Below are 17,925 nucleotides of genomic sequence, written 5' to 3' on the forward strand. Positions count from 1 at the left end.
TTTTTGAGTCTGTTTCTGGAATTTCTTCTATTCCTCTTGTCTGTCTGCCTGTTTATGTGCTAGAATCAAGCACTTTTAATTTCTGTGGCTTTACAATTTGTTTTGGTTTCCCAGGTGGCAGACATGGTAAAGAACATGCCTGCAATGCAGGAGACATAATGAAGTGTGGGTTTGATCCCTGGGTCAGGCAGATTCCCTGGAGAAGGGCCTGGCAACCCATTCCAATATTCTTGCCTGGAGAATCCCATGGACGGAGGAGCCTGGCGGGCTATAGTCCATGGGGTCACAAAGAGTTAGACACGACTGAAGTGACTTAGCTTGCACGCCCACAATATGCTTTAACATATTGCAGGGATGTTTCATTACTTTTTTTCCACTAGAAAATTCTTGGCTATGCTAGCATGCTCAATTTTCTTTATAAAATTTAGCCTTAACTTATCTGCATGAATTTGAATGCAGCAAGGCTCTCAAAGTCTTTGTTTACGTAAGAAATTTAGTGGATTTATTTATCTTATGCTTCAGGTGGAAGAAGAGGAAATCCAAACAAAGAAATATAACAATGCGTATAGTGATGCTTTTGAAAAAACAGTTATCCGTTTTTATCTTTGCCAATGTCGACATAAGTTAAGTAAAATGACCAGCTTGAATGATAGCCTTTGGGAAATCGAGTTTACTTTTCTCAGGGCACAGAGGCAACTTTGGGAATCCAGGTGATTCATCTGTTCCTTTGTTGCAATGATCCCTGCAAGGATGTGTGTTGAGGATGAAGGGTGCTCTCTGCTGTTCTCTCCAGCTGCAGGGGAAGAAGGACCGTTTGCTCCTTTAGATTTTGCTGAGATTTTGCTGTGATTTTTTTCAGGCCAAAAAGCTGAAATTCCATTCATTGACGCTGAAAAAATGATGGGCCTGAAAACATGAAATATATCATTGGAAAAGAAAAGAGAAGAAAAAGATCATTAACAAAGGAAGTAAGGGCTCTGAAAACTTGGCATTCAGTATAGTTCTGGAAAACAAAACAAGAATAACAAAAACCCAGAAATGTCCATTGATATTTTACTGGGATTATACTAAATCTACAGAAGAGTCGACTCATTAGAAAAGACCCTGATGCTGGGAAAGATTGAAGGCATGAAGAGAAGGGGATGACAGAGGATGAGATGGTTGGCTGGCATCACCGACTCGATGGACATGAGTTTGAGCAAACTCCAGGAGACAGTGAAGGACAGGGAAGTCTGACATGCTGCAGTTCATGGAGCCGCAAAGAGTCAGACACCACTTAGCGACTGAACAACAACAACAAAAACAACAACAGATGAATTAGAAAAGAATTGTCATCTTTACACAAGTGAGTCTTTCTAAGGATAAGCAATATTTGCATTTAGTCAAATCTTCCTTTTTGTCCTTCTTTTCAAAGATTTTGTCTGTATGAATCTTCCACGTTCATTCTATTCATGGGTGTTTTATCTTTTTTGATTCCAATTTTAAGTAGAATCTTTTCTTCAGTTATATTTACAAAGTTACTGCTGTTAACATAAACTCTCAGATATTGATTATTTTAGAATTTATCTCATGCCCACTCAACTTACTGAATTATCCTCCTGTTTCTAACAGCTTTGCAATTGATTCTTTTTATTTTTCCAATCATACAATCAATGAGAATTTTCTGTCTTTTCTTTTCCACTTTTAGTACCTCTTATCTAATTGAATTGAATAATTCTTCCAGCATAATATTAAATGAAAGTGGTGATAATGGAAAGAAGTACATCAAGGCTGTATATTGTCATCTTGCTTATTTAACTTACATGCAGAGTGTGTGTGTGTTAGTATCTCAGTCATGTCCGACTGTTTGTGATCCCATAGACTGTGGCCCACAGTGCTCTTCTGTCCATGGGATTCTCCAGGCAAGAATATTGGAGTGGGTTGCCATTCCCTTCTCCAAGGGATCTTCCTGACCCAGGGATTGAACCCAGGTCTCCCGCATTGCAGGCAGACTATATATGCAGAGTACATCATGTGAAATGCCAAGCTGGATGAAGCACAAGCTAGAATCAAAATTGTCAGGAGAAGTATCAATAACCTCAGATATGCAGATGACACCACCCTTATGGCAGAAAGTGAAGAGGAACTAAAGAGCCTCTTGATGAAAGCAAAAGAGGAGAGTGAGAAAGCTGGCTTAAAACTCAACATTCAAAAAACAAAGACCATGGAGTCTGGTCCCATCACTTCACGGCAAATAGATGGGGAAACAATGGAAACAGTGACGGACTTTATATTTTGGGGGTCCAAAATCACTGCAGATGGTGACTGCAGCCATGAAATCAAAAGACGCTTGCTCCTTGGAAGAAAAGCTATGACCAACCTTGACAGCATATTAAAAAACCGTGAACAAGCTGTCGGCAAGCAGCCTGCTTCGCCCGGACTCTGGTGAAGAAGTAACCTGGAAGTGAAATTGATCCTTTCAGTGCTTGAGTGACGCAGTGTATTCACGCTCCATAACTTCAGTCGTGTTGCACTCTTTGCAACCCTACGGACTGTAGCCTGCCAGGCTCCTCTGTTATGCCGTCTCACACCAACCTGGCTACTGGAATTCCCAGTAGCAAAGTGAAATACTCAAGACTCTCTTGTACAGATGATGGCTACATTGACCTTCAGTTTAAGAAAAGCCCGCCAAAGATCCCAAATAAGGCCATTGCGCTTGCTACAGTGCTGTTTTTCATTGGTGCCTTTCTCATTATCATAGGCTCCCTCCTGCTGGCAGGCTGTATCGGCAAAGAGGGAGCAGACCAGGCCTTTCCTGTCCTGCTCGTTGGCATCCTGGTGTTCCTGCCAGGATTTTACCCCTGCTACCGGGGATACTCCTACAATGACGTTCCAGACTTTGATGACTAGCAATCACCCCAGCCCTGAAGAAAAGAGTCACAGATGGAACTGAGCCCAGCTTTAAGACATTGAGCAGAAACTATGACTAAGGGCTAAGGAGTTCTCCAGTTTGCAGACGTTTAACGAAACAGTGGCCAGATTTTATGGGTCCATCCTAAAAGATGTTAACTAAGCTCACATGTAACTGTCATTAGGGCATTCTCTATTTTTCATTTCCTGGCCCTGGAAAAATCTCCTGACAAGTTTTTCCATATGAATATGTCAGATTTCTTATTACTAAGTAATTTATTTTGAAAATATCTAAGTGTCTTATCTCCATACTCTAACTTTGCATTCTAGTGGAAGACCTTGGCACAATCAAATATCAGGTGGTGCATCTATAATATTTCCTACTTGCTTTCTTTTCAACAACAACCAGGAATTTTTTAAACCTCAGAGCAAATTTTCAAAATGTAAACACTTTTCTCTGTTCACCCATCCTTGGCCAGCTCTGATGTGGCTCGCTGATAGGTTGGCCAGCATATAATTTGGATCATTTTGTCCTGTGTAGATCAAGAAGTTCTGTATATCATACCTTTACAGACTAGACTTTTAGCTGTTTCCTAAGGGAAAAATGTAGATGAATGGTTATTATTTAGAGTTTATAACCCTGTTTTAGCACCTTGTATTATGATGTCATTCTGCTGAAGATTTTAAGAATTGACCTGAATCTCTGGAGGACCGGACTGCCTTAGCTTGATCTGCCTTCTAGCTTGCAAAAAGTGACTTGTATTCAAAAGAAGTTAAAATGTCAAAATCTAAAAAAAAAAAAAAGCAGAGATTACTTTACTGACAAAGGTCTCTGTAGTCAAAGCTATGGTTTTTCCAGTAGTCATGAATGGATGTGAGAATTGGACCATAAAGAAAGCTGAGCACTGAAGAATTGATGCTTTTGAACTGTGGTGTTGGAGAAGATTCTTGAGAGTCCCTTGGTCTGCAAGGAGATCCAACCAGTCCATCCTAAAGGAAATCAGTCCTGAATATTCATTGGAAGGAATGATGCTGAAGCTGAAGCTACAATACTTTGGCCATCTGATGTGAAGAACTGACTCAGTAGGGAAAAGACCCTACTGCTGAGAAAGACTGAAGGCAGGAGGAGGGGACAACAGAGGTTGAGATGGTTAGATGGCATCACTGACTCAATGGACCTGAGTTTGAGCAAGCTCCCGGAGTTTGTGATGGACAAGGAGGCCTGGCATCCTGCAGCCCACAGAATCACAAAGACTTGGACACAACTGAGTGACTGAACTGATGTCTTTTTCTCCTTTCAGTTTTATTCAGGTATAATTGATGTATTATGTAAGTTTCAGGTGTACAGTGTAATAATTAGACTGACATACATCATAAAATCATCATAGGCTTCCCTGATAGCTCAGTTGGTAAAGAATCCGCCTGCAATGCAGGAGACCCTGGTTCAATTCCTGTGTTGGGAAAATCCCCTGGAGAAGGGATAGGCTACTCACTCCAGTGTTCTTGGGCTTCCCTTGTGGCTCAGCTGGTAAAGAATCCACCTACAGTGCAGGAGACCTGGGTTTGATCCCTGGGTTGGGAAGATCCCCTGGAGAAGGGAAAGGCTACCCACTCCAGTATTCTGCCTGGAGAATTCCATGGACTGCATAGTCCACGGGGTCGCAAAGAATGGGACATGAATGAGCAAATTTCACTCACATCATGAAATGATTACCACAGTAAGTTTAGGGAACATCCATCATGTTATATAAATTCAAAATAAAAGAAAAAAATTTTTCCTTGTGATGAGAATTCTTAGGATTTACTCTAAACTTTCATATATAACATATTAAAATATTGGTGTTTATTATATTTATCACATTGTACATTGCATTCATAGTACTTACTTATCTTAGAATTGTAATTTTGTACCTTTTGACTGTCTTCATCCATTTTGCCTTCCCCCCCACCTCTGGTAATCACAAATCTGATCTCTTTTTCTGAATTTGTTCTTGAAGCATAATTGGCCTGTGACTGTTTTAGTTCCTGATCCAGAAAATAGTGATTTAATCTCTCTATATTTCAAAATGATGACCATGATAAGTTTAGTTGCAATCTATCACCATACAAAACTGTTATGTATTATTGACTCTATTCCCCACACTGTGTTTTTCATACCCATGACTCGCTTATTTTGTAACTGGAAGTTTGTGCCTCTTAATCTTCTGTCCACAATTCCCTCATCTCCGTATCCTCCTCCCCTCTGGAAAACACTTGTCTGTCCTCTGTATCTATGACTCTGGTTCTGTTTATTATGTTTGTTCATTTGTTTTGTTTCCTAGATTCTGCATATAGTCAAATCATACAGTTTTTTCTTTCTCTGACTTATTTTACTTAGCATAATACCCTCCAAGTCTGTCTATTTTGTCACAAAAATAGAAAGATTTCATCCCTTTTATGGCACAAAAATATTCCTGTGTGTGTGTATGTGATCACATCTTCTTTATCCACTCATCAGTTAATGTGCACGTAGGTTGCCTCCATATCTTGGCAGTTGTAAACAGTGCTACAGTGAACATAGAAGTGCATATATCTTTCAAATTAGTGTTTTCATTTTCTTTGGATAAATATCCAGTGGAATTGCTGGATTGTTCAGTTCAGTCGCTCAGTCATGTCCGACTCTTTGTGACCCCATGGACTGCAGCACACCAGGCCTCCCTGTCCATCACCAACTCCCAGAGCTTACTCAAATTCGTGTCCATTGAGTCGGTGATGCCATCCAACCATCTCATCCTCTGTCGTCCCCTTCTCCTCCTGCCTTCAATCTTTCCCAGCATCAGGGTCTTTTCCAGTGAGTCAGCTCTTCGCATCAGGTGGCCAAGTATCCAGTGGAATTGCTGGATTGTATGGTAATTTTTTGAAGAACCTCCATACTGTTTTCCACAGCAGCTGCACCAAATTAATTCCCATCAACAGTTCACAAAGGTTTCCTTTTCTCCACATCCTCACCAACACTTATTAGTAAATTTACACAATTGTGTGCATTGTATTCAATACAAATGATATGAACAGGGATATTTCTGCCTTTACATTTTTTGTGTGTGTGTATGCCCATTCTTTGTCTTTTGATATAATTAAGTGATTTAGATTAGTTAATAACTGGAAGCCGGCTGCAAACATGCCTAGCATGTAGCAAGTGCCAATTGTTTGCCAAAAATAAAAAATAAAAACAAAGCCCTTTTGTATCTCTGAATAGGAATATAATTAGCTATTGTTTGTGTTGAGTCTTTTTTTTCTATGTGCAATATATAGATAGGACAAATATATTTAGTCTTGGTTTATTATCTGGTTTTAGATCATGCTTTTTTGTTGTTAATGTTTTTTCATTTTTTAAAAATTTGTCCTATTTTCTTCTTTAATTCTTCTCTGTGAGCTCTAATGCAGGGTGGGGCTTGATTTCCCCGCCCTGTATTCAGGTTGGGGAAACAGTCTTGATTCAGTAATTACGATGTGCAGTCTCATGTCATAATCAAAATTCTGAGCTCGCTCTCAGGTTGGGGCTCCCCCAGCTCCAGCTCAGGCTGCAGGGGCAGGAGAACTGCGGTGGGAAAGTGGGGCGGCCTTCTTCCTCCCATCACTGCTCTTCCGCTTCTCTTCTCGGCTTGTGACGGTGGCGTCTGACCTCCGCAGGCCTGAAGCTGGGGAAGGAGAGTGGGAGCAAAGGAGAGCAGTCTTAAGTGTCAGTTTTCCGGTGAGGGATTCGGAGCATGACAGATCATTTTTTTTGCTGCAGCGTGTGAACTCTTCCCTGGAGAAGAAAATGGAAACCCACTCCAGTATTCTTGCCTGGAGAATCCCATGGACAGAGGAGCCTGGTGGGCTCCTGGGGTCATAAAGAGTTGGACACGACTAAAGTGACTTAGCACATGTGAACTCTTAGTTGGGGCATGTAGATTCTATCACAGTTTCCCTGACCAGGGATCAAACCCAGGCCCCCTTGCATTCAGAGCCCAAGGTCTTAGCCATTGGAGCACCAGGAAATCCCTTGTGTTCATTTTTTTTTTTTTTAAGTCTTTGAAGATTTGCTCATGGTCTTCTATAACTATGCCAGGACTGTGTTCAACAGCGGCGCCATGTGGCAGCTGCAGGCAACAGCAGCAGAGGATGTTTCCGGGTCCTCTGGGCTTGGCGGAGGAAGTCAGGCTGCCCTCTCCCTACTCTGGACAAAGTTCTTGGGACTCCTAGTCAACTTGGGAGGCCTTAAGAGGGAAAGAAATATGGGAGTTGCTGTGAACCAAGCAGTTGAGGACTGAAGGAATTAACTGGGAAAAGATGAGATTGGACTGTATTTGCCCCTTGGAGTTCCTCATGGCATCACAATTTATCATCCTTTGTTTACAACCGAGGTTCAGGGCAATGAAGTAACTTGCCCAGAGTCCCTCAGTTAGTAAGTGACAAAGCCCCAGCTAGAACCTGAGTCCTCCAATTCCGAAGGCTCTGAGCTCGTCTCTGCATCTCCCTGGACACAGTAGTGACCTCCATGCTAGAAGACACCAGTGAAGGTGAAAGGAAATGCAGGAGTGACCTATACATTCAAGATTTTTTAGAAACACGCAAAACATCTTTTTAAAGTTCTCTGGGAGGCTGTACCCCTCTGCAAAGGCAGACACGTCTGGAATCTGTGTTCTTGGCCGTTGAACTCAGGCATCAGTTTTAATGTCCTCTGGCGGTGCTGGATGTCAGAACTGGTTGGTTCCTTCCACCCTCAGAAAATACTCCTCAGAAAGAAGGTCAAGTGTGGATATGGGTGTTTATTTAATGACACTTTTAAATTCTCCTTCTGGTCCCCTGAAATGCAAAAGCATTGCTTAGTTTTCTTTTTATTTTGGAGAGTCAAATACATGTCACTGCCACCTTGGCTCCCAATTTAGCCATCCTCTGATCTGACGGGCTCTGTGAGTGACAAAAATAAAAAGTCGTGGCCCCCTGGGAGAGTCCAGATTCTAATGTCAAAAGAGCTAGAGGGTACCGGGGTCCTTCTCCCCAGATCTGTAGCTCAGACAAACATTTACTGGGTGAGTGGTTTCACTTGATTGCCTTGAGGTTGGTATTCAGCTAGACTGAACCAGAAGGCCAGAGGAGACAGACCCAAGAGGGAAGGAAATTCTTGGCCCACGTTGGGGTACGTTTTGCTGTTATGTAAGCATTTGGGAATGACAAACACCTCCCAGACCCTGTGACCGTGATCTTGACCACTCCCCCTGCCCCCAGGCACAGGGCAATTTTTCCTTAGATGGTATCATGTGCCCATAGCCATAATGGAATATAGAACCCTTTTTAAAAAACAGCATTTGCATTTTTCTAGGTAAACCTTCAAAACTTTCAACTTTATTTTCCCATTGCCTATAAGGGCTTTCCATGTTAAACAGCAAGGTGAGGTTTGCAATGAAGTATAACAAACATGGACATGAATTTGAGCAAACTCCAGGAGATGATGACAGACAGGGAAGCCTGGCGTGCTGCAGTCCATGGGGTTGCAAAGAGGTGGACACGACTGAGTGACTGAACAGCAACATAACATACATACTGAAAAGTGAACCCAGTTCTAGGAAGTGTCCCAAATCGAATAAACCCCTGAAACCAGGACATGGCCAGCACTTTAGAGCTCCCTTTCTGCCCCCTCTAGTCACCTTTACTGAAGGATATACATTACCTTGACTTTTAACATCATAGTTTAATTTCAGCTATCTGTGGGAGGGCTTCAAGGTCATGGTTATATCTCAGCAGAGACCATTTACAATTCAACCTATACGGCAAGCAGTCAGGAGAATTCTTGGGACTCTGGGTCCAGCTTGAAGGTGAGATTCAGGGTGTGGAAGGAGACTCCTTTGGTGCCAGACTACCCACCTCTGGCACTCAGGAGCTGTGTAACATCAGGCAGGTCTCTTCTCTAAGCCTCTTTAAATGAGGATGGTACTCCTGCCTCTCATGGGTTCTAAGAGGGGGACTCAGGAGGAAAGTGCCATGTTGTTCAGTTGCTCAGTCCTGTCCAGTTCTTTGCAACCCCATGGACTGCAGCACGCCAGGCCTCCCTGTCCTTCACTATCTCCCAGCGTTTGTTCAAACTCATGTCCATCGAGTCGGTGATGCCATCCAACCATCTCATCCTCTGTTGTCCCCTTCTCCTCTTGCCTTCAATCTTTCCCAGAATCAGGGTCTTTTCCAATGAGTTGCCTGGCACAGAGTTCTTTCCTAATGTGAGTGCCCCTTAATGGCATGGATGAGACCAAAGCCCCCCTTTCCTTGCACCTCCCCTATTTTTCCAGAGCTCATTTCTCCCCACATCCCATGCCAACATCCTGCCAAAACTTCTGACTTCCCAGCTGATGCACGCTCCCAAGCCTCCACCTCTTGGGCTCCAGGGGCCTGGATGTGTCCTCCCTGTCCTGGCGCAGCCCGTGCTGGCAGCCTTCCTGTTCAGACACCTCCAGGAGGAGTAGCTCTTCCCTACGCCCTGGGCTTCCTCTCTGTCTCCCTGGGATCAGAGGTTATTTATCCTGCTGATTCTCCACCTTGCAGGTGAGAAATCTACAGGGTGGGTGGGGACTTACCTGGGGTTACACAAGGGCACATTGGGGACCAGAGCGCTGACTTACATCCCTTGTCACTGCCATTAGCCCTTGATCATGAAGGATCTCCAGCCCTTTCTCACCTCTCATGGTCGGTGTTAAAAACCCCTAACTCTGGGGCAAAGTTGGAGGTGCCAGGGTCCAGGCATCCCACAGCCAGGACAGCAAGAGCAGAACTTTGACCAAGATTTACATGAACTGAAGTGAAAGTCGCTCAGTCGTGTCCGACTCTTTGCGACCCCATGGACTGTATAGTCCATGGGATTCTCCAGGCCAGAATGACTGGAGTGGGTAGCCGTTCCCTTCTCCAGGCGATCTTCCCAACCCAGGGATTGAACCCAGGGTCTCCCACATCGCAGGTGGATTCCTTACCAGCTGAGCCACCACGGAAGCCCAAGAATACTGGACTGGGTAACCCATCCATTCTCCAGCGGATCTTCCTGGCCCAGGAATTGAACTGGAGTCTCCCTCATTGCAGGCGGATTCTTTTACCAACTGAGCTATGAGGGAAGCCTCAGATTTACATGAATGGGTGTGTTTAACACAGTTGGAAAGTGTGTGTGTGTGCTTAGTCATTCAGTTGTGTCTGACTCTTTGTGACCCCATGGACTGCAGCCTGCCAGGCTCCTCTGTTCATGGAATTCTCCAGGCAAGAAACACTGAAGTAGGTTGCCAGGGGCTCTTCCTGGCCCAGGGATCAAACCCGAGTCTCCTTCATTGGCAGGATTCTTTACCACTTGTGCCCCCTGAACTTCTTTATATTCATAAGGAATATATAGTAAGAATTCTCCTTCCCAACCTGCCCTCCCTCTAGCCAGTTCTCAGCTCCACAAGTTCCTCCTGCTCTTACTTTCTCAGGCATCCTTAAAGGGGCTCTTCAATGCCCATATGAACAACAACAAAAAAATCTGCATGATTTTTCCTCCTACTTTTTACATAGATGGTAACATACTCCCTTCTTGGCTGTTTTCATTCAGCAAAACATCTTGGAGTGCTTCAGCTTCCCAGGGACTCAGTGGTTAAAAAAAAAAAAAAAAATCTGCCTGCAAATGCAGGAGATGCAGGAGATGCAGGTTTGATTCCTGGGCCAGGAAGATCCCCTGGAGGAGGAAATGGCAACCCACTCCAGTATTCTTGCCTGGAGAATCCCCTGGACAGAGGAGCCTGGCAGGCTACAGTCCATGGGCATCTCAAAGAGTCAGATATGACTTAGTGACTCAACAACAACAACACAAATAACTTCCTCATTCTGTCTCACAGATGCATAGTATTCCATTGTTTACCTATATTATAGTATTAAAATGCAATTCATATCCCACAAAATTCACCCACTTAAACTCCAGGGTTCAGTGGATTTTAGTATGTTTACAGATTTTCACAAATATCACTACAATCAACTATAAAACACTTTTATCACCCCCAAATAAGCTATCCCTTAATTATCATGCCCCAGTCCCATACATCGGAGAAGGCGATGGCACCCCACTCCAGTACTCTTGCCTGGAAAATCCCATGGACGGCGGAGCCTGGTGGGCTGCAGTCCACGGGGTTGCGAAGAGTCGGACACGACTGAGCGACTTCACTTTCACTTTTCACTTTCATGCATTGGAGAAGGAAATGGCAACCCACTCCAGTGTTCTTGCCTGGAGAACCCCAGGGACGGGGGAGCCTGGTGGGCTGCTGTCTATGGGGTCGCACAGAGCCAGACACGACTGAAGCGACTTAGCAGCAGCAGCAGCAGTCCCCTACATCAACCCAAGGCAACCACTAATCTACTTTCTTCCTTTGTAGATTTGCCTGTTCTTGACATTTCAGATGCACAGAGTTGTGTGGCCTGTCCTTTGTAGCTGTTTTCCTTCACTTGACGTGGTGCTTTCACGGTTCGTTGCTGTTGCAGCATGTGTCAGTACTTCGTTCCTTTTTATTGCCAAATAATATTTCATGGCACAGATAGATCACATTTTATTTTTCTGTTCACCAATGGGACATTTGGACAGTTTCCACTTTTTAGCTATTTTGAGTCATGTTGCTTTGTGCATCCATATGCAAGTTTTTTTTGTCTGGATGTACATTTATGTTTATCCTGAATATACACCTAGGAGTGAAATTGCTGGGTTCTATGGCTTATTTCTGGAGAAGGAAATGGCAACCCACTCCAGCATTCTTGCCTGGAGGACCCATGGATGGAAAAGCCTGGTGGGCTACAGTCCACAGGGTCGTAAAGAGTCGGACACGACTGAGCGACTTCATTTCATGGCTTATTTCTAAACTGACTTATCTAGTCCCCTATTGATGAAAATATGATCAAATTACATCTTAAAAGCCAGCGAGCCTCACGAATTAGGCAGGTCAGGGCCACGTTAGTGAGGATTCAGGAACAGTGGCAGTATCAGAGAACCTGCCCAAGTCTTCTAACCTTTCCTCCTGGTGTTCCTATTTCTCCTAGACACTTCTCCTCTTTTGCAGTTAAGTTAATTTTAATTTCAAAGTGGTCCATGACTCAGGGGTGTGGGAAAGAGCAGCCCCATTCCTCATGGCCTGGCTCATGAGTCCATCACCCACTGATCCTGAGGGAACCCCGGGCTCTCAGCTGTGTCCTCCTGCACAGACTCCTTCCTGTCTGGGTTTCTGCATCCAGGACAGTCCAAGAGGAAGCTGGTGACTTCCTCTGGCCCTTGACAATGGGTCTCTGCCACACCTGGCCATGAGCATACCGGCTACAGGTGCGGAACAGGGAATTTCAGGAAACATCCAGGCTCTAAGCCAGCCTCGGAGAGCTTCCTGCCCCCGCAGCCCCAGATGGGACCTGCAGGAGCCGCCGTGTCCTTGGTACTAGCGTGTGTCTAAACAGATCTTCTCAACAGGCCAACAGCAGGAGGTGCTTTTTATTCTGTGCCGATAGAAGACAGATCAACTTTTGATTCTCTGGTTCATTGAATGAGACAAAATGAGTCCAGTTTCTCTCTGCTAAACTTCTATTAGGTGCTGCCCTAAGAGTCTTCGGATATCAAGTTACTCTCTGCTCTTGAAACCTCAGTGTTGACTTCAGAAAGACTGTGATCATTTGCAAAAAGAAGTTGCCCTCTTTCCATGGCAGATGTTTAAACTTGCCTCCCTAAGGGTCAAGAAAAACACCACCTCATGGAACGTGAGTATTCTGCTCCGACACAAGGATGAGCAGTTCTAGAATTTCTAACATGTTTCACATTATTGATTAGGTGTTCAAAACAATGCAGACAGAAAGCCTGGTCTCTTCTACAGGATATAGATGGTACCATCTAATTCATTCTTCTCTATTTTTTAAAAGGTAAAGAACAATGTACTGCCTTAATTAAAATAGTGACAATCTTTCATGTGACAAAGGGACTGGTTTTCAAATAATTTTATGCTCTGTTGTTCTTGGCTTTGTTTTATATATATTTGAACATAGCACATCATTCTGCAACAATTCACAGAAAGGTCTATGAGTTTATCCATGTATTCCAAGTTTAAGCAAGTTCTCTTACTCTAATTAAAGTTTATGATGTTCTTGTTGAGTTGATTTGTTTTTAATAATGATGGGAACATTTTTCTCTTCCTTATTTAAGTTCTCAAACCATGTTATCAACAGCGGTAGGAAAATTCCTGATCACTGTACTGTTTGTTATGAGTGACCAATTTTATATAGTGAAGTCTGTTAATTGGGACTTTGTCACATGTGGTTTGCACAGTTATTTTTAAATGTTCTCCCTAATCTCAAAGTAATAAGATCATTCATTCATTCAACAGTTAATTATAATAATAATAAAAAAAGAATACTGGTCTCCCTGAGCTTTGCATTAGCAAAATGAATTAACAAGCAGATATGAAATAGAAAACACTTAATGCAGCACCTTTGGGGTCCTCAGCAGGTGATGGGATTTATCCTATGACATGTCTGGACACATCTATATGCACATAGAGCAAGAAACGAGAATGTGAACCTATAAAGCTCAGCTGGAAAATGTCTCACAGGATTAGCTACTACTTCTCTGACTTTTTATCATTGCATTTTCACCAGCTTTCCTAGTAGAGAAAACAGTTTTGAGGTAAACAGCAATTAAGATCTTAATCTTCTGGCCTTAGAAGGGCACACAGTGTCCTCACCCAGGGGCACTTCACCAAGGAGACCAGAAAAGTGCCCACTTGCACGCTTCCATTTTTTAATTAATTTCTTTTTGAAAATAAATACACATGGTACAAAATGTACGAAAGGGCTTCGATGAAATGTACACCTCCTTCCCCCAGTTCTCCTCCCCATCGGCAACCCTAGATACCAATTCCTTCTGTATTCTCCCACAAGTATTTTAAATATGCTCAAGTTTCAAGCAAATAGCACAGACCACTTTATATATAGGATTTTTTTTCATTTGTTACGATTTAGCACAAGAAAGCTCTTTGTTACTTTTTTTGGGCTGCATTGTATCCCACTGCATGGAATTTCCAAAATGGATTAAACCATCTCCCAGTTGACTCTATTCAGGCTGTTCTTAAATCTTAGTCATCACAAGAGTGCTACAAGGACTAATTGTAAATATACATTGTTTTGGACTTGTTCTGGCATATTTTTAGGATAAATTTCTACAGGTAGAATCACCGGGTCAAAGGGAAACGTGTTACTAATGTCAATGCTAAGTCGGTTCAGTTGTATCCGACTCTGTGTGACCCCATAGACGGCAGCCCACCAGGCTCCCCTGCCCTGGGATTCTGCAGGCAAGAACACTGGAGTGGGTTGCCATTTCCTTCCCCAGTGCATAAAAGTGAAAAGTGAAAGTGAAGTCACTCAGTCGTGTCTGACTCTTAGCAACCCCATGGACTGCAGCCCACCAGGGTCCTCCATCCACGGGATTTTCCAGGCAAGAGCACTGGAGTGGGGTGCCATTGCCTTCTCCAACTAATGTCAATAGATCTTGTCAATGTGCCCTCCATATTGGTTGTGTAAATTTACACCCTCACCAGTCATTAAGCAAAAGCCTGATAGCCCCGCGGACATATCTAGACTGTCTTCTGAGACATCATGAATTTGCAAACCTGATAAATAACAAAACATTACCTTGCTGTAGTTTTAATTTGCATTTCTCTTATTATGAGTTACTGAGAAGCTTTTCTTATGTTCAAGGTCCATTTCCTTTCCTGAACTAATTGTCCATATCCTTTGCATCGTTTTGTACTGAGGTTTTGTACTTTTTCTTATAGAACTGAAGCTTATGAAGAAGTTCACTGGCGTGGGTATCTATTTTTTCTAGTTTGTCATTTGTCTTTTGTATGCCATCACTTAAATTTTTTTGTGTGATTGGAGTTAACATTTTCTTTCTCCTTTTTTTCCACCTCTGAATTTTTGTGTTATGCTTAGAAAGGGATGTCCCACTCTGAGATGATTAGCTTAGTGCTCAGTCGTGTCCAACTCTTGCGACCCCATGAGCTGTCATGAGCTGTCATGTGAACAGGCTCCTCTGTCCATGGGATTCTCCACGCAAGAGTACTGGAGTGGGTTGCCATCACCTTCTCCAGGGGGACTTCCCTACCTAGGAATTGAACCCAGGTCTCCCACACTGTGGGCATATGCTTTACCAACTGAGCTACATAGGAAGCCCTCAAGAGATGATAAGGGGGAAAAAATCTACCATGTTATTTTATAGTATTTAAATTGTTTTTAATATTAAAACCTTTAAACTATTTTTAATATTAAATTTTTAAAATATTAAAATCTTTAATTTATCTGGACTGTTTTGGGTGAGAGAGATGAGGTGAGAGATGTAGATTCATTATTATCTTGTTTTAATGCTACTTATTGAAAACTCCATCTTTTCTCTCCTGATCACAAATGCCCCTTTATCTACCAAATTCCAATTCCTACTCTACTGATGTTTTACTCTGTTTGGTCTGCCAGTCTATGTATCTTGTCGCACTGTTTTAGTCATTGTAGTTTTACAGGGAAGACTTTTCAGGGAAAAGTTGCACCTGGTTTGGAAGAGCCCCTCATGCCATTTGCAAAGCCCAGTAAGCCCCAGCTGGACTGTGGACAAATAAAGCACTCATTCATTCAAAAAAAACAGTAAACTTATTTTTCTGGCTAGCTAGTTTTAGATTTCTTGCTAGACTAATTTCCACTCATTTCAACTCTTCCTTTCAGAGGTCTCCTAATTAGTCTTGACAGTTGCTTTTTCAGTATGCATAGCTTGTTTATTTCACAAAGAAATCCTATTGATATTTTTATTGCAATCATGTTAATTTGTATAGATTATCTTAGGGAAAATGGATATCGTTATGATGTTGTGTCTCCTCTTCAAGAACTTGATGTTCTGAACTCTAAACAATGATACAGATCAGCCTATTTGCAGGGCAGGAATAGAGAGGCAGACATAGAGAACAGACATGCAGACACAGTGGACAAAGGAGAGAGTGGAGAGAACTGGGAGATTCGGATTGACATACATACACACTGCTGCTGCTGCTGCTGCTAAGTCGCTTCAGTCATGTTCGACTCTATGTGACCCCATAGACGGAAGCCCACCAGGCTTCTCTGTCCCTGGGATTCTCCAGGCAAGAACACTGGAGTGGATTGCCATTTCCTTCTCCAATGCAGAAAAGTGAAAAGTGAAAGTGAAGTTGCTCAGTTGTGCCCGACTCATAGCAACCCCATGGACTGCAGCCTACCAGGCTCCTCCGTCCATGGGATTTTCCAGGCAAGAGTACTGGAGTGGGTTGCCATTGCCTTCTCCATACATATACACTACTATGTGTAAAATAGTAAATATAGTAAAATAGTGCTGCGGTCCATGGGGTCGCAGAGTCAGACACGACTGAGCAACTGAACTGAACTAAACTGAGTGAGAAGACGCTGTATAGCACAGGGAGCTCAGTTCTGTCTCTGTGATGACCTAGAGAGATGGATGGCAGGGGTGGGAGGGAGGTTCAAGAGGAAGGGGATGTAGGTATGCATACAGCTGATTTGCTTCATTGTACAGCAGAAATGAACACAGCGTTGTAATGCAATGATGCTCCAATTTAAAAAAAAATTTTTTTTAATATGTTGACATGTATGTTGTGAGGCTTCTACCTATTGAGCAGAAAAAGCCTCTTTCAGCAGTCCCATTTCCCCACTGACATGAACACACTGCTACTGGCTTGGCCAGGCAGCCTTCAGCCCAGAATGTGGGTCTCACACGGACATCTCTGTTTCTCAGGGGATTGGGCCAACCAGACCCAAGCCGGCGCCATCCTGGGGCACCTGCTGGGGGACCACATGGAGGGAAGAAACAGCAGCAACTCCACCAGGGCCCTGAAGCTTTCAGATGGGACCAGCGCCACTTGGTATATCCTCACCATCTTTGGCGTCTATGGGCTGATTTTCCTCTTCCGATTGGCCAGCAACATCCTCAGAAAGAATGAAAAGTCCTTGGAAGACATTTATTACTCCAATCTGACATTTGAACTTGAAAAGAAAGGGCTCCAGAGCAAGGCAGCCAGATGCTCTTCACTGACCATTAGCAACAGAGCTGTCCTGCGGCCCAACCAGGCCAGCCCGGAGACAAAGGGTGGGAACAGCAGCCCCCACGCTGAAATCCAAGAGATCCCTTGAAAGTCGAGGCAAGGAAGCCTCCACAGTTGAGGTTCAAACTTCTTGCTTGAGGGAGCAGCTTTGGGCTTACCTGGAACCTTGCAAGGCGAGGCGAGCCCTTGAGCGGGGCCGTAGGTGCACAGGGGTGGGCCCAAAAGCCAGCATCCTGTTTCCTTCTCAGGCTTCCTGATGCTCTGAGATGAGCAGGAGTAGTGGCTTTCAGCCTTACTCACCGTTCACTGGAAAACTTTGTGCTCCAGGCAAGGACATGGGACACCCACTGTTCTCAAAGGAATCTGGTAGGCTCCTGGGGCATGTGTGAAGGTAGCCTCTTGTCATGGAAAGAAGGCTGAATTTGGAGTCAAATGCCTTGGATGAAATTCAACTTCTAGAGGGTCACATGAACCTGATTGGCTGGTGGCTCACGTGGAACATGTGAGGGTTGGGATATATGGTCTCCAAGGGCCATTCATTCTAAGACTCTGTCTAAAATATTGAACCAAAATAGTCAATATCAACATCCTAATTTTCAGAAGTTCTTCATTTTCATTGAGAGTGCAGGGTCCATTTAACAAAATGTATTAGTTTTGGAGTCAGAAGAATCAGACTCTACTCTGAGTTAGACTCTTGACCACTTTGATGTCCTTGCACACACCGCTCACCTCTCCCAACCTTAGTTTCCTTACAGATAATGAGGATAACGATGCCAGTTTTCTGCCAACCTTGCAAAGCAGATGAGAGCTCATGAAATCATGTATATGAATGTATTTTGAAAAGTAAAATAAATATGCAAATATAAACCTCATTGTGGTGGTGGTGATGATGGTGGCTGATGTTAAATTATGGTGA

The 17,925-nt window shown here is 43.4% G+C and overlaps 3 protein-coding genes across 3 annotated transcripts in view; 2 read left to right on the forward strand and 1 right to left on the reverse strand.

Annotated features, from left to right (window-relative positions):
* SMIM11 (small integral membrane protein 11) overlaps positions 1-17,925 on the reverse strand; it is a 67,898-nt gene that overhangs the window by 8,163 nt on the left and 41,810 nt on the right. The window lies entirely within an intron of this gene.
* On the forward strand, positions 2,557-2,889 carry LOC129643305 (transmembrane protein 230-like). The gene has a single exon (XM_055567626.1). The coding sequence runs from the start codon at positions 2,557-2,559 to the stop codon at positions 2,887-2,889; it is 333 nt and encodes a 110-aa protein (XP_055423601.1).
* On the forward strand, positions 16,669-17,097 carry SMIM34 (small integral membrane protein 34). The gene has a single exon (XM_055570059.1). It carries the CDS (start codon positions 16,669-16,671, stop codon positions 17,095-17,097), a length of 429 nt encoding a protein of 142 aa, XP_055426034.1.

This window comes from Bubalus kerabau, chromosome 2 (assembly GCF_029407905.1).
Source record: "Bubalus kerabau isolate K-KA32 ecotype Philippines breed swamp buffalo chromosome 2, PCC_UOA_SB_1v2, whole genome shotgun sequence".
NCBI lineage: Eukaryota > Metazoa > Chordata > Mammalia > Artiodactyla > Bovidae > Bubalus > Bubalus kerabau.